The 14,705-nt window shown below is 39.1% G+C and overlaps 2 protein-coding genes across 4 annotated transcripts in view; one reads left to right on the top strand and one right to left on the bottom strand.

Annotated features, from left to right (window-relative positions):
* Nucleotides 1-14,705, bottom strand: part of LOC145664929 (uncharacterized) — a 257,404-nt gene that overhangs the window by 143,894 nt on the left and 98,805 nt on the right. The window contains exon 1 of one of the 3 annotated variants that reach the window (XM_081732038.1): nt 2,659-2,848. The exons of the other annotated variants lie outside the window; for them this stretch is intronic. The gene's annotated coding sequence lies outside the window, so the exon portion shown is untranslated. Of the gene's footprint in view, nt 1-2,658; nt 2,849-14,705 lie in introns of those variants that run through there. 3 annotated transcript variants of the gene reach the window in all.
* The window catches only part of Adsl (adenylosuccinate lyase), a 647,432-nt gene continuing 637,522 nt past the window's right edge, over nt 4,796-14,705 (top strand). The window contains exon 1 of the mRNA XM_081732033.1: nt 4,796-4,890. Coding sequence (XP_081588159.1) covers nt 4,811-4,890 — 80 coding nt within the window. The 5' untranslated portion in view covers nt 4,796-4,810. The remainder of the gene's footprint in view (nt 4,891-14,705) is intronic.

The following is a 14,705-nucleotide window of genomic DNA, read 5'->3' as shown; positions in this document are numbered from 1 at the left end:
AGCTCCAAACTGCACTGACACGTCACATTCGGAACATCGCTCCAGACGTTCTGCAAAACGTCTTCAAGAACATGCAGAAACGTGTACAATTGTGTCTTCAAGTGCAAGGGGATCACTTCCAGCATGTCTTATAACTTCCACGACATTAAAGTTTAGCTTCGAGTTAATTTAAGTTGTTTAAAGTGGTTTGTGGAAAATAAAATACGACAAATTATGAACTGCATAGTTACTTTCTGATACTCTGTAAGAATTTGGTAGGTTAGTATCTAAGTTAAACCTTTGACAATATTGCAGTATAGTGGGAAAATCATCTATTAATTTTATTGCAAAATCACTATATGGTAGAAGACCAAAATTAAATTTAAAACACTCTGCACGATATTTTAATGATCTCCTGTACATATAAATATACGCACAAAGACTATACAAAACAGAGAAGGGATCAAATGTAAAAAATACAATGACATCATTAAGAATTAATTTTCCAATATCTATATAAGAAATTTTCAGAAACGTTTTTGCAATAATACTATATATTACATGAGAGAAGTAAAAACAACTCAGCACGTCTTAATGATATCTTGATTGATTGATTGATTTTTGAGTTTAACGTCCCGTTCAGCTGCGAGGCTATATGAGACGTGGACCTACTGATTAACGTGGAATCCGAACCACATGAGCTCCCGCCGGGAATCGAACCCGGGTATCCCACGCCGAAGGCGCGTACGCTAACCGTTTAGCCACGGAGGAGCTCTTTAATGATATCTTGTGCATATCCATATCATTACAAAGTAAATCAAATAAATGAACAATAAATCCAGAAGTCACCATGACATTATTAAGAATTAACGTAATTTGTAAAATTTTGCATATTTCAATTTCAGAATGAGTTTGTAAATTTCACGGCAAGATCACTACAAGGAACAAAATGTGGGTTTGAAAAACACGATATTGTAATGATAGTAGAACCGCTTTTCGAATCACCCTCTGCTGTCCCACCAACGAGTACTTTCAGATCTGAATTTACCTGGTTAAGACATTAAAGAACATTTCCGAAAAGGGATTACAGAACTCTTCCCGGATCGTCCTCAGGTCTCAACAATGAGATGAGCATCAAGCACCGAGAGGTTCGGGTGTCTCCTCTCGGAATCCTCACGGACATCCAAATGATCGCTTAGACCACGACACACAAAAATATCATTCACATGTGCAATGAAAACACATGAGATAAAATAATACTTTGCTTATTTATTAAAAGCACTATGTGTAAAAAATCCAAACACTAAATATTGACATGGATGTAGACACTTAACTATTTCTGCAAATATAAAATTACACTTCATATTTTACGACGTTATAGCTCTTTAGATTTGTATTATACACACACACACACGCAAACATATATATTTGGGGGTTCATCACAAATACTTTTTTCAAGCCACTAAATAATGAACATTAGGATTAGCGCTATGGGGGTAACACTAAAAGTAATCCCACAACGTAAGTTCCTGGCTGCTGGGAGAAGAATTTGTAAAAAGTTGACAGTAGTATCCGGCAGAATGAACGCAGACAGTCGCACTGTGTAATTAGGACATTGGTAGGCCCGTTTACTAATTATACGTACAGGGTCAGCGGATCCAGGACTTTACTTAATGGGGGCTAGCCGCTGTATCAGTTCTTGAGCGGTCACTAGACGTACGCCCCTTTAATTAATTCTATGGCGAATTCAATGAACGTGTTTGCTAAATTGACGCATGGAAAAATTCCTAGAGTTGAGGTGCTTCAGGTGTGAGCTGGGTTGACCGACTGATCAATTTTGGCAGTTTATTTTAAAATGTGATCATGTTAAGCCACCTGTATGGATATGCAAATTAAATGTCGAAAGAATTTGCGTTAATTCACAGTTCACTGGCCACAATGTAGAAAGAGGGGATGACTAGTTCGAACGTGAGAACGTGGAGATAAAACTGGCTAAGCGATATGGTTGGTGCCGGTCAGTCGTTCAAACACCTGGTCTGCTTTGGCCTGCAGCCAGTATTTTTATTATCACAGATAAAACGTTACTTAATCCGTGATAAATACGTTATGTAATTTAGGTTGTTATGATAATTACCATTATATCACTTATCTGCTTTATTTACCTCAGTAATATCGTGGTTATTGAGTACCTGAGTACCATATCCACAAAACCTGACGTGGGAAACAGAGGTTAAAGTTATTTTACGAGAACACATAGATGATACAGATGTTATCCTTAGCTATCTCGTTTATTATAAGATTTTTATTTACACAGATGTGGGTTTGACTCTTACAAAGCTATTCTAAACCCGATAAACATAACGGAATCAATCGTTGAGTCACCCACTTGAAAATGTGTTGTTTGCATTGTCTCAATGTTATTCAATTCTGACATCTATTGAAATTATTCGACAATAATGCAGTTATTAGATAAACTCTATTAATACATTGCGAGTAGATCGACAATAAATAGCATTACATGATAAAAATCGTTTTAAATATTCTCTTAACATCTATCGCTTTGTCATTTATCTTAATCCTAGTATATCTTAACTTAAGGTTCCGAGGACAAGGAAAATCGCATTTGCCTGACCATACTCATGTGTCAAATCAAGAAAAACCATAAAATATACAACTTACCTGTTCTGGATTCCCAATACAGTAGTCCGCCAAGTATTGTCCAAAACGAGACAAAGTTAACGAGACGAGACTTCTCGCGATATCGGATACGAGCCAAGACCGACCGAGACTCGATCCTCACTACGACCGAGAGAAGACAAGATCCCCTGGTCTAAAAACCAAGAGTTTTTATATTCGCCTCATCTGTTATTTTCACTCTTAAGTCCTTCCGGATCAGTCTATTCTAGACTATGAAATAATAGTTTCTATGACGTATGCGTGACTTTCACACTTTCACTGAAGAAAATTGTTTTTGCTTATATAAGTGTTTTCATTTCCTGGTGTCCTTCGTACATGTTTTTTGAAATACCATTTATATCTTATTTACACATTTTTGGTATCTCTACGGCGACACTGTTTTAATGATGAAATGTCTGATCTCTTAAATTAAAAAATTCGATCAAAGTTGATATTTTCGTGATATTCCCCCACTTAAAAAAATATACTGAGCAATCCTGTAATGGATGCCCAAATCGTGGAATTCGATCACAGTTCGATGGTCACCCTGTATAAGGTTTTTGGCGAGGCACTGGAAAAAACACTTGTACGTCGTGAAACTCGTGAATCACACTTCCTAGACACTAGATGCAAACGTCACTTTCATGCCTAGAATATGTAGATCGGTGACATAGGGAGGAAAAATAACATTAACTAGCCAATGGTACCAAGAATGGCTAATGAGGCATGAGGTTGTAATATCGGTGTAAAATGTAACGTAACTACGTTGAGTACATTCGCGAATACACCTAAAGAACATGTCCAATAGGGACAAACATCCTACAATTAAGTGTTTTGAGGGAATCCAGAAAAGTAAAGTGTTAAGAGTTGTATATTAATGACATTTTAAGTAATGTTGAAAGGATTGTCTTACTCGTATGGCAGGCAATGGATCGTTGAAACCTGGTTACATTACAATCGTAATACACATATGAACAATAGAAAATATACACACACATATATATATATATATATATATATATATATATATATATATATATATATATACAGATATAACAAATGTAAAGCAATTAACCTAAGTACGCATATACATAAATATCAGGGGAATGTTGTATATTCCTCTGGTTTTTCCTTTATTGCACAAACCTTAGCCGTTCATAAAATAATGTGCATCCAAGATGCACCTGTAATTCCCTTTCAGTGCAATCTGCCGAGGAAATGAAATGTTAGTGTAGGCAGAAAAGGAAAAGGGGAATGAAGAGTTAGGAGGCATAAGGGAATGTGGTTAGGAAATGGGAGATAGCATAAGGTTTTTTGTAGTTTTTAATTTTTTTTTTTGGCATATAAGAATGATAGAAAATATCACCACCAAATAATCATATGGAGTATGAATTATTTACAATGGTGTGGATGCGAAGAATCTTGGACTGAGCAAGGAGTCCACTGGAGGAGATGAAGGTCGGGATGGAGTAGTACGGGATTGAAGTACAGGATCGTGTAGCGAAGGTGTTGATGGTGATTGACCTTCCAAACGTGTTAACAGATGTTGGTTGTCCATGTTATTGTGAGCAGAAGGAGAACGAGAATGCGTGAATTGGGATGTGATATTCGATTTGTAAAATCGGGAGCGCTTCTTGGATCTACCATAACGACACCAACATAAAAGAAACAGAATCGATAATACACATCCAACAGTACCCACAGCACTAATAATTGTAACCACATCTTTCGTTTCTATTGGGTTTTGGGCCTTGACGGTTTGAAGTGCAAAAATGCCAAAAACATAGACACGCCACATGATCTGAAAGAGAGAAGAGGAACTCATCTTACAGGCAGTCGAAATTAACGAAATGCAAATTGAATTTCAGTATTGTTCCTTTTTCTTTTTCTTTTTTTTTTTTGTTGCATTCATAGATTCTCTCCCTAAGATTTTCCTGTAATCGTTTTGAGGAAAAGAGCGTGGTTAATTATAGCAGGGAAGAATGCATTGACCTGATTGAGGTCAAGCTGTGGAATGTCCGTGCAGGGTTGCTACCTCGCTGAGCCAGCATGCACTGATGCATGCCATTGCGTATGCATGGTAGGCTGCGTGATCACAACCGTACAAGGGTAGGAAACCCTTGGAGAAAATTTGTCTAAGCCACCATACGCGTGGATGGGGTTATTCCATTTGATATTGAGTTGTAGAGTGAGGGAGGCTGCATCCGTCTGGCTTGGGGTTTTGTTAGCTGCATGGTAAGTACCAAGGTGTTTTATTTTTTTTATTTTATTTATTTATTTATTTTTTTTTATAATGTACGCGGCGGGATTTGGAGTCATTACACATATATTCATTCGGTTTATTATTTTTTTCTAGATTTTTTTATATATAAGAGAGTGTGTTTCATGAGAAACGTGGGAACAAATGCATTCATTGGGGTAAAAGGCACGTAAGTTCATTGCCAAAGGAATGAGCTTACATGGTGCTGTATGAGACTTTCTCATATTGTTTTTGTGTTTGTGTGGTTGTACTGTTTGGCAAGAAAGAAGAAATGGGTGGGTGTGGGAAAGGGGCTACATACAACCTATGTTGTATCTTTCCTAGGGATGTCTTTTTTTTTTAACCTTGAAACTCTGCCTATGTAGAGTGCTTCTATAAATCTTTCTCCTTCTTCCAGTAAGAAATGCATTTGTTGCCTAAAATTAGGTATAAATAAGACTGAAATAAGCCGACTATTATATATATATCTTGTTATTGTCCGAAACAGTGGAGTGGATACATATTTTGTGGGGGGGGGCGCATGTTATGCACATAAAGAATTTCTTATGTAACCGTAAAGTAATTTATGCGATTACGTATTGTTCGCCGAGAACTGATCTCAATGTTGTGTCAAGAATTTTGATAGTTTATGTATAGGTACTTACGCATATTAATTATATCAAATAAGATAGATGGAATAGCTTATATAAAATGTACTGTGACCATTTAGGGGGCCAATGTGGTGGGTATTTCTCCACAATTTCAGGGGGGCAAAGCCCTTAAATCTCAGGGGAACCAATGTAAGAGGTGTACTGGTACTATTCCGGGGGGAACCAAATCCCGAAAAATGTCAGGGGGACCAAAGCCCGTAAATTGGAGGGGATGAATGTAAGTGGTGCACTTGTACCATTGGGGGGACCAAATCCCTTAAAACGTCAGGGGTACCAAAGTCCTTAAATTATAGGAAACAAATGTAAGTGGTACACTTGTACCATTCCGGGGGGAACCAAATCCCTTACAATCCCGGGGGACACCGGTCTCCCTTTCGTTTTCTATTGTTGGAATACAGTCAAACCTCTAACAATACAAAGAACTGTTTTTATACACAGTTGTGGTATCAGAAAATGCATCATGGAGTAACACGAAGCGTGGTCCACTTCTGTAGTACCATAATAAGCTTACGGAATCCTGTGGGTAGGGACTTAAGTTTTGCACACAATCATAATAAAATAAAATATGAAAGTTTGGATAGTCAATTTCTAGCATGTATAAATGCATCATATATATGTACGTATGACGAATTGTCTCTGAGGGGAAGAAGGGTAGGGTAGCATACGGTTATCAGAAAAGCGTGTAGGATTACTCGTATAGCATGCTGCATATGCACTAATACATACAGGCAGTGGGTATAAGAACCTACGTATGCAAATCACACTAAATAACAAGTTAGTTCATTACATGCTAACGAAGTTGAGTCATTACACATGTGTTAGAGAACCAATATGGCTGCCACGCGGATGCACGCTAAATGTGGGCCTAACAGTTATTACATATGTGTGGTTATGTGCATGCAATGCCTGGAGGGAATCATCTGCTCCGTTTGCGAATGCGAAGAACCTACATGGGAGGGAAGGGAGGGGAAGTCTACCAATGTAGAAAATGAATGTTACTGAGTAGTGACAAGTGCATGTAATTTTTTTTTGAGTTCGCGAAGCGCGTTGTGTCCCGCCAATCAAAATACAAGGTAGTACTTGCTGTATGTACTGTGCATGTAACGTGACACGCATAGCGACGTGAGTAATAGGCGGGGGGGCCTAGGCCCGTGTCACAGTGTAAACAACAGGGAGTTGCCTCCAGCAGTTGTCGTTTGTATACAACTCACGTGGTACAGTGAATGATACGCATTGACACTTGTTGCTATCAGAATTGTAACCGGAATTACGTTATACGGCACTAAATAGTGGCGTAGGTAGAGGGGGTAGACATGGGTTGGTGGGGTTTGCGGAATAGCAGGATGCTAAGGTAGGGTAGGATATATGCGAAAACAAGAGACAAAGTCGGGCGTTTGAGCATATATATGTATGTATATGGTGCATTTATGCATGAAAAACTACACGAATGCTCTGTTACCATCAATGGAATTACAGATATTGTCTATACTTTGTTTGAAATTCGGGACTCGGATTTTCATCCGGTACATACAATTTCAAGCGTGATTTTGCTATCGGTACCTGTTTCCCATCTTGTATGATTAGATATGAATTACCATCTAGACGGCTGTGAATTTCAAAGGGGCCATCAAATAGTTGTTGAATACTCCTGCAATCACCGGGTTTGGCATATAGGCGTTGCACCACGACTTTAGATCCAGGAAGAAACTCTGTCGGTTGCTTCTTAGAATGCAATTTTTCGCGTTGCCGTTCAAATATTTGATTCCTTCGGTATAACACGTAGTCCCGCGTTTCCCGTGCAAGAGTTAGCCTCTCGTGATTGCTTAGTTCTTGGTCGGGTGCATTAAGCACACGATCAATAATGAACGCAGGTTCGATACCAAACAGGATCGAGAAGGGACTGACGCGAAGTTCCGTGAGGGGTGTCTTATTTACACTAGCAGTGGCGGTCTGTAGAAAGTCCGGCCATCGTGCGTGTTGTTCCTTGGTAAGGAAACGCAATGCATTCTGGATGGCTCCGATTCGATTCTCAGCGTGCCCCAAAGTTTGATGATGGTGGGGGAGGGCGTAACGAACTTCTACCCCCATACTTGCTAAGAATTGCCGCGTCTTCGTGGACGTGTGGGATGTTTGTTTGTCCATAAAAAGGAGAGATGGACAGGAGTAGGGCGTCACAATGTGGTCCATAAAGAAACTAATAAAAGCTTCTGATGTTGGAGATTTCACAGGTGCCGTAATAACAAAACCACTGGCATGATCTATCGCCAAATAAAAGTATTGGTATTGATCTGGTTCGGAAGCGATCAACTTCCCGGCCAAGTCAATGGAAAAGCACTTGAAAATGGTATCGTGCGGTAACTGTTGCACTGTTTCGACAGATGGTTTGTACGATCTTTTAAACAGAGAACATTCATGACACCTAGCTAATTTTTGATGCAGCCACTGCTTCATCTGCGGGAAGTAATACTTCGATTTCAATAGCAGATGTAATTTCGTAAAGCCAGGGTGGGTTAATGAATGTGTATGTAGTTCATCAAAGATCGAATCCCGTAATCTGTTAGGGACACAAAGTACAAGTCTGTCGTTAGGAATGGCCTTAATTTTCCTATATAATAGCCCATTCGAAATCGTGAATTGCTTTTTCCATTGTTTGTAATGGCGCTGGGAGGTGTCTTCCGTTTGTAATGCCCGTATAATTTTCCCGAAAAATGAGTCCTGGCGCTGTAATTCGCCTAAATCTATTCTTTTATCGAGGGCCAGCATTTGATACTCATGTGGGGCCTCTTCCGCTTCCGCTATTGTTTCCGGTGTAACCGGAAGTGGGTTCCTAGACAATATGTCTGCCAATCCGTTCTTACTTCCTGTCAAGTGTTTTATGTTGAAAGAAAATGTGGCAAAGAAATCTCGCCACCTCAGTAATTTGGGGCTAAGGTGGTTTGAGGTTTTCATGGCTGTGACCGCTAGTGAGTCCGTGTAGATGGTGAATTCTTGGCCAATTAAATACTTATAGAATTTACGTAACCCGAAGTAGACCGCGTACAGTTCAAGCTCATATATCGGCGGGGGCGTCTTCCGTGGCGGATGACGGGATGATGCAAACTGTACTGGGTGCCAGTCAGCATCAGTGGCGCGTTTCTGAAGTAAACAGGCGCCAACGCCAATTAAACTCGAGTCGACCACCAGAGCGTGCTCTGTATCTTGGGTTGAGTATATCTGAAGGAGGGGTGGGTTAGTGAGAGCATGGCGCATTTGTTGGAATGCATTCTCGCATTCATCTGTCCACACCAATTTCTTCGGCGATCTCTTTAGAGCTTGATAAAGTGGTGCTAGGTTCAGTGATATATTGGCAAAGAAATTTCGAAAGAAGTTCACCGAGGCTAACCAAGACCGTAATTGTTTCACAGTTTGGGGCTTGGGGATGTTCAAAATAGCCTCAATTTTAGCGGGGTCTGGTTGAATATGACCTGCACTAATTATGAAACCGAGACACTTTAGCGTTGTCACACCAAACATTGACTTTTTAAGATTGAACAGAACTGAGTAACGTTGTGCAGTTGCAAGTACTTTGTCTAGACTTACCAGCAGTTCCTCAAACGTACTCGCCCCTAAATATAGGTCATCCACATACATGGTGAGGTGGTTGGGATCCACATTTTCAAAAATGTCACGTAAAATGCGCTGGAGCATAATCGTGCTGTTAACATGCCCCATGGGCATGGCCGTTAGTTGGTACATGGAATGCTTTAAATTTAAGGACGGGACGGAAAATGCTGTAAAAGGGCGGTCCTCAGGGTCTAATGGGACCTGAAAGAAAGACTGGGACAGGTCGAACGAGCAGAAGTACTTAGCGTCTGCTAAGTTCTCAATGACGTCCGCCATATTGGCCGGGGAATCCCTTATAGGATGGCAGGCTAAGTTCAGTCGGCGTAAGTCCAAACAGACCCGCAGATCGTCCGAGTTAGGTTTTGGAACCACTAGAATGTTGTTCCGGGTGGCTGAATTACTTAATTCAATGATACCCATCTCCAATAATTTCAATATTTGTTGCTTTGCCCTCGGGCGCAAACGGTGAGGTATGGTAAACATCGGGGATCGAAAGGAGTCCCTAGACTTTAAGTCAAGAGTTGCTTCATAAGCATCTATATGAGAAAAGTCAGTATCAGACCATTTGAAAACTCTAGCATATTTTGTTAGCACATCCCTTAATTTTTGCTGTTGTTCATTACTTAACTCCTTGTTAATTTTGAATTGTTGAGGATCGATTAGGTGACCAATTTTAGCCAGCCGTTCTTTCGTTTTCTTAGTCGCATGCTCATCAGTAGGTGTAAACAACTTACGTACTGTGTTTACCTGTAACGACTCAGGAATGTCTGGTAGAACAGACGCAATAGCCAAAGGCGTTCCCTTGTGAAAGCGTTTGGGCTTGGAAGCCAGATTTACAACAGGAACCGCTATGTTGTCTGAACTAGCTACTGTGTGAGCAATAAAGCAACGTTTTTAGTTACTGTTAATTGGTGTGTGTATATGAACAGCACTAAAATTGATACCTAACGGTATGTCAAGTGGAATGAAGACAACAGAACGTGGAGGGACAGTTGTGGTTTGTTTACAAACCAACGTAAAGTGTTGATTTGTCTGTACTTTCGAAGCAACAGCAGGAGGCAATTGATTAGAGCCTAAGGGTGTTTTTTGTTCTGAATCCGGGCGACAGCCAAAGTGACGTAATGTGAGTGTATTATTCTGATATTCAATTACAGCTTGATGAGTTTTCAAAAAGTTGTTAGCCAAAATGATAGGAAATTTAGGAATTGGAATAAGCCTAAATAAAACCGTAAATGATTTTCCTGCCAAATTAATTTTGATGTATGCTGCATACTTAAGCGATAATGGTTTCTCGCTTACACCATACAAGTTCGTTTCCATCTTAAATACATTCACATTGCGTGGTAAGGCTGTCCACGGCAAGAGAGAGCTTTCCGCTCCTGTATCGACCAGGAAACGGCGTTTTATGTTCCCTATCGAGCCCTGAACATAAAATAACTGGCCTTCGGACTGTAGTGGTAGAGTGAGAATGGTGGGAGATGGATTACCATGATTGGTTTCAGACGGTTGGGGTGGGATTGAAGTAGGTGGCTCAGGAGCTGAAGGCTCCTGAGGCAATTCTAGTTTTTTGGATCGGAGACAGGTTCGAACTGTGTAGGTGGCTGGGCCATCGGGGGAGGGGGAGTGGGTGGGAAAGCGTAAGGAGTAGGTGGGGGGTATCCGTAATACGGATACGGCGGGGCATACGGAGGGTATGCCGGGGGAAATTGTCCATAGTAGGCGTTGTAATTTGTATTGCCCTTAGGGAAAGTACCATTTTGCTTCTTTGTTTTCTTCTTCAGATTATTAGAGTTCTTCGGCTGGGCCGAGTTCGATTCCTTATTCTTGTTCCCTTGTTTAGCTTTAGCCGGAGGAGGCTTATCGTGCCGATGATTACATTGAGCACAGTTGCTACATGCGTCCTGGCTTCTGCGGTAATCTTGTTGGTAGGAGGGCGCAGGAGAAGTAGCGCGGGGGGTGGGGGGTCGAGATGAAGTTTCTGCAAAATGTACATGAGCCTTATGGGAGTTAAACTGGAGCTGTAACTTATCCAGCTTATCCATTATTTCGGCGTATGGATCTGCTTGCCTAACCTGGGGAGTAGAATATACGGTGGGGTTGGCAGTAGCTTGCGACGCCACTGCGGGAATCTGAGGGTCGCATGACACGACCCGCTGTTGTTCCGCGATGCGCTGATGTAATAACAAGTCAGCTTTCTGTCTGGTAAAAGCTTCCTGAACCAATGCCTCAAAATTTGCGAACACCTTTTGAGAAAAGTAATGCATGTGTTGGGGAAGCATAGCAATTACAGCGTCTGCAAAGAAATCTTTGAAAGGAAGGGTGGGGTTGTACTTATCCGCTAAGAACTTCTTCTCAAAGAGGTAGTGTGTTAGTGGTTCACCTGGGCTTTGAACACGAGACCTATAGGCATTAAGTGCTGTTAGTGGTATCTGAGACGACCCAAACTGCTCCTCAAAAGCTGCTTTCAAACCCGCCCAATCTTTGTGACGTAAAGACTCTTCCTGCGTCTTGTACCAGTACAAAGGGGGTCCACTTAAACATGTGGGAAAGATAGCTTTAATCCGATCGGGTGTCCACGCGTTGATCTCGGCCAAACGTTCAAAATTTGCCAAAAATCTGTCAACACTTTCAGACGGTCCATCGGAAAATACATCTAAGGAGACTGGAGGGAGGATCATTGAAACCGGTGTTGCACTATTAGACCTACTTTGCGATCGAGTAGTAGCCATGGTTAACTAGTAAAATTAGCAAAATAAAGGATGCAAATTGCACTGACAGCGAACCACAAGTTTAAATCACCAACACAACACAAAAATAAGCACAAGTTTTATGCATTACACATAATTATGTTCAGGCAGTACAATCATAAGTCCTCATAATTCATTTCGGGGAGCCATATCACAGATAAAACGTTACTTAATCCGTGATAAATACGTTATGTAATTTAGGTTGTTATGATAATTACCATTATATCACTTATCTGCTTTATTTACCTCAGTAATATCGTGGTTATTGAGTACCTGAGTACCATATCCACAAAACCTGACGTGGGAAACAGAGGTTAAAGTTATTTTACGAGAACACATAGATGACACAGATGTTATCCTTAGCTATCTCGTTTATTATAAGATTTTTATTTACACAGATGTGGGTTTGACTCTTACAAAGCTATTCTAAACCCGATAAACATAACGGAATCAATCGTTGAGTCACCCACTTGAAAATGTGTTGTTTGCATTGTCTCAATGTTATTCAATTCTGACATCTATTGAAATTATTCGACAATAATGCAGTTATTAGATAAACTCTATTAATACATTGCGAGTAGATCGACAATAAATAGCATTACATGATAAAAATCGTTTTAAATATTCTCTTAACATCTATCGCTTTGTCATTTATCTTAATCCTAGTATATCTTAACTTAAGGTTCCGAGGACAAGGAAAATCGCATTTGCCTGACCATACTCATGTGTCAAATCAAGAAAAACCATAAAATATACAACTTACCTGTTCTGGATTCCCAATACAGTAGTCCGCCAAGTATTGTCCAAAACGAGACAAAGTTAACGAGACGAGACTTCTCGCGATATCGGATACGAGCCAAGACCGACCGAGACTCGATCCTCACTACGACCGAGAGAAGACAAGATCCCCTGGTCTAAAAACCAAGAGTTTTTATATTCGCCTCATCTGTTATTTTCACTCTTAAGTCCTTCCGGATCAGTCTATTCTAGACTATGAAATAATAGTTTCTATGACGTATGCGTGACTTTCACACTTTCACTGAAGAAAATTGTTTTTGCTTATATAAGTGTTTTCATTTCCTGGTGTCCTTCGTACATGTTTTTAGAAATACCATTTATATCTTATTTACACATTTTTGGTATCTCTACGGCGACACTGTTTTAATGATGAAATGTCTGATCTCTTAAATTAAAAAATTCGATCAAAGTTGATATTTTCGTGATATTATAAATAATTGAAGAAAGCACTTGATTTAATTCCTAATAACTATAGAACGTAATATTTGCATATTAATGAGTAAGGAAGAAACACTGAAGTATCCAAGTAGTTGAAATACAGGTACGAGTCGAGTTTCATATATATATATATATATATATATATATATATATATATATATAGTTCAGAAAATGAATGTGATATTTGTTAATCACTAAAATCTTCTCAGGTGAAAAAAACGTTTCACATATATGTTTGGGTGAACGATGAAAGACTCTTTTGTTCTAATTCGTGGAAAAGAAATCGGTTACTAGCAGTTCCCATCGAAGAAAAGAAATTACCGGTATTTGCGTCGCAAAAATAAAGTATAAATTGAAGAATGATTTCTGTCTTTCCAAAATATACAAAGCGTTGTATTTATAAATACGATACAAATTAAGCAAGTAGAATTTTAATTAGATAAATGCCATGAATTCACTGAGAGACATCGTATATTGTAAAATTAGTACTCAATACTAGTATATATTACAATAAATTCTTCCATTATTTTACCATTCACGGGTAGAGAACAAAGAAAATATATTTTTTTGAACACATGAATGATCTCTTGTATATATAAATGTATAGAAGCAAGAAATACACAACGCGTACAGGTAGACAATTAATTCCAGAATTGTTAATATTACACACTAAAACTACGTGTTTAATAAAATTTATACTAGTATCCATTTGGTAGGTACTTTTTATTGCCAAATAAACAACAGAGACTAAGAGATGAATTTATATAAAAGACATAACACACCATTATACTTATTCTTTGCATCTAGATGAAAATACAAATAGTCTATACAATATATATAAATGAAACTAGTGGGTGTTAATTTAGCAAATGTACTTAGTACGTAAAATGCGAACATATTCTAAAGTTAGTACAAAGATATAGTTTGGGATGGTTTTATTTATTTTAATATAAAATGAACTTAGCCGGAGAACTATTACAAAATTCTCTTTAGGCAATTGCACTGGAACGGAAGTCCCTGTATCTTGATTTTCCTTTTCAAGTAGTACATTTAATGTTATTTAGAAGTATTTATTACCTTATATAGGATTTTGATAATCGAATTTTCTTCTTTTTACCAAGGAAGTAGAGTTCGTGCAGCATTGCCTTAAATGTTGCACTGTTTTATAGAATATTTTGTGTTATCGATCGTCGAGTGCGTATATTAAATTTTATTAGTGAACGAAAGGTCAACTATTATTTTTTTTAAACTCTATAGACAAGAATCTGGCAGGAGAAACTCCTCTCGTTGATACATTCTCTTTTTTATCATCCAGATCATTGTACAGTTCCCAATGACCATTTTCACGCAAACATAACGCTATGTAGTGGCCAATTGCATTTATTTCCTTTCCTTTTCCTCCAGAGAAAACTACTATTCCACGAAGCTTAAAAGACCTTTCAAAATAAATCTCCCGAGGTATTGCGGACAATGGAATATTCAGATCACCCGCAGCATCTGATGACAGTGTATCTATTACCTCTATTAACAAATGTTCGTTTGAGACGGAAAAGG

Source organism: Thermobia domestica, chromosome 11 (genome assembly GCF_964235325.1).
Source record: "Thermobia domestica chromosome 11, izTheDome1.hap1.1, whole genome shotgun sequence".
Taxonomy (NCBI): domain Eukaryota; kingdom Metazoa; phylum Arthropoda; class Insecta; order Zygentoma; family Lepismatidae; genus Thermobia; species Thermobia domestica.
The sequence above is the reverse complement of the archived record's forward strand: the minus strand, read 5'-3'. Positions and strand labels throughout refer to the sequence as shown.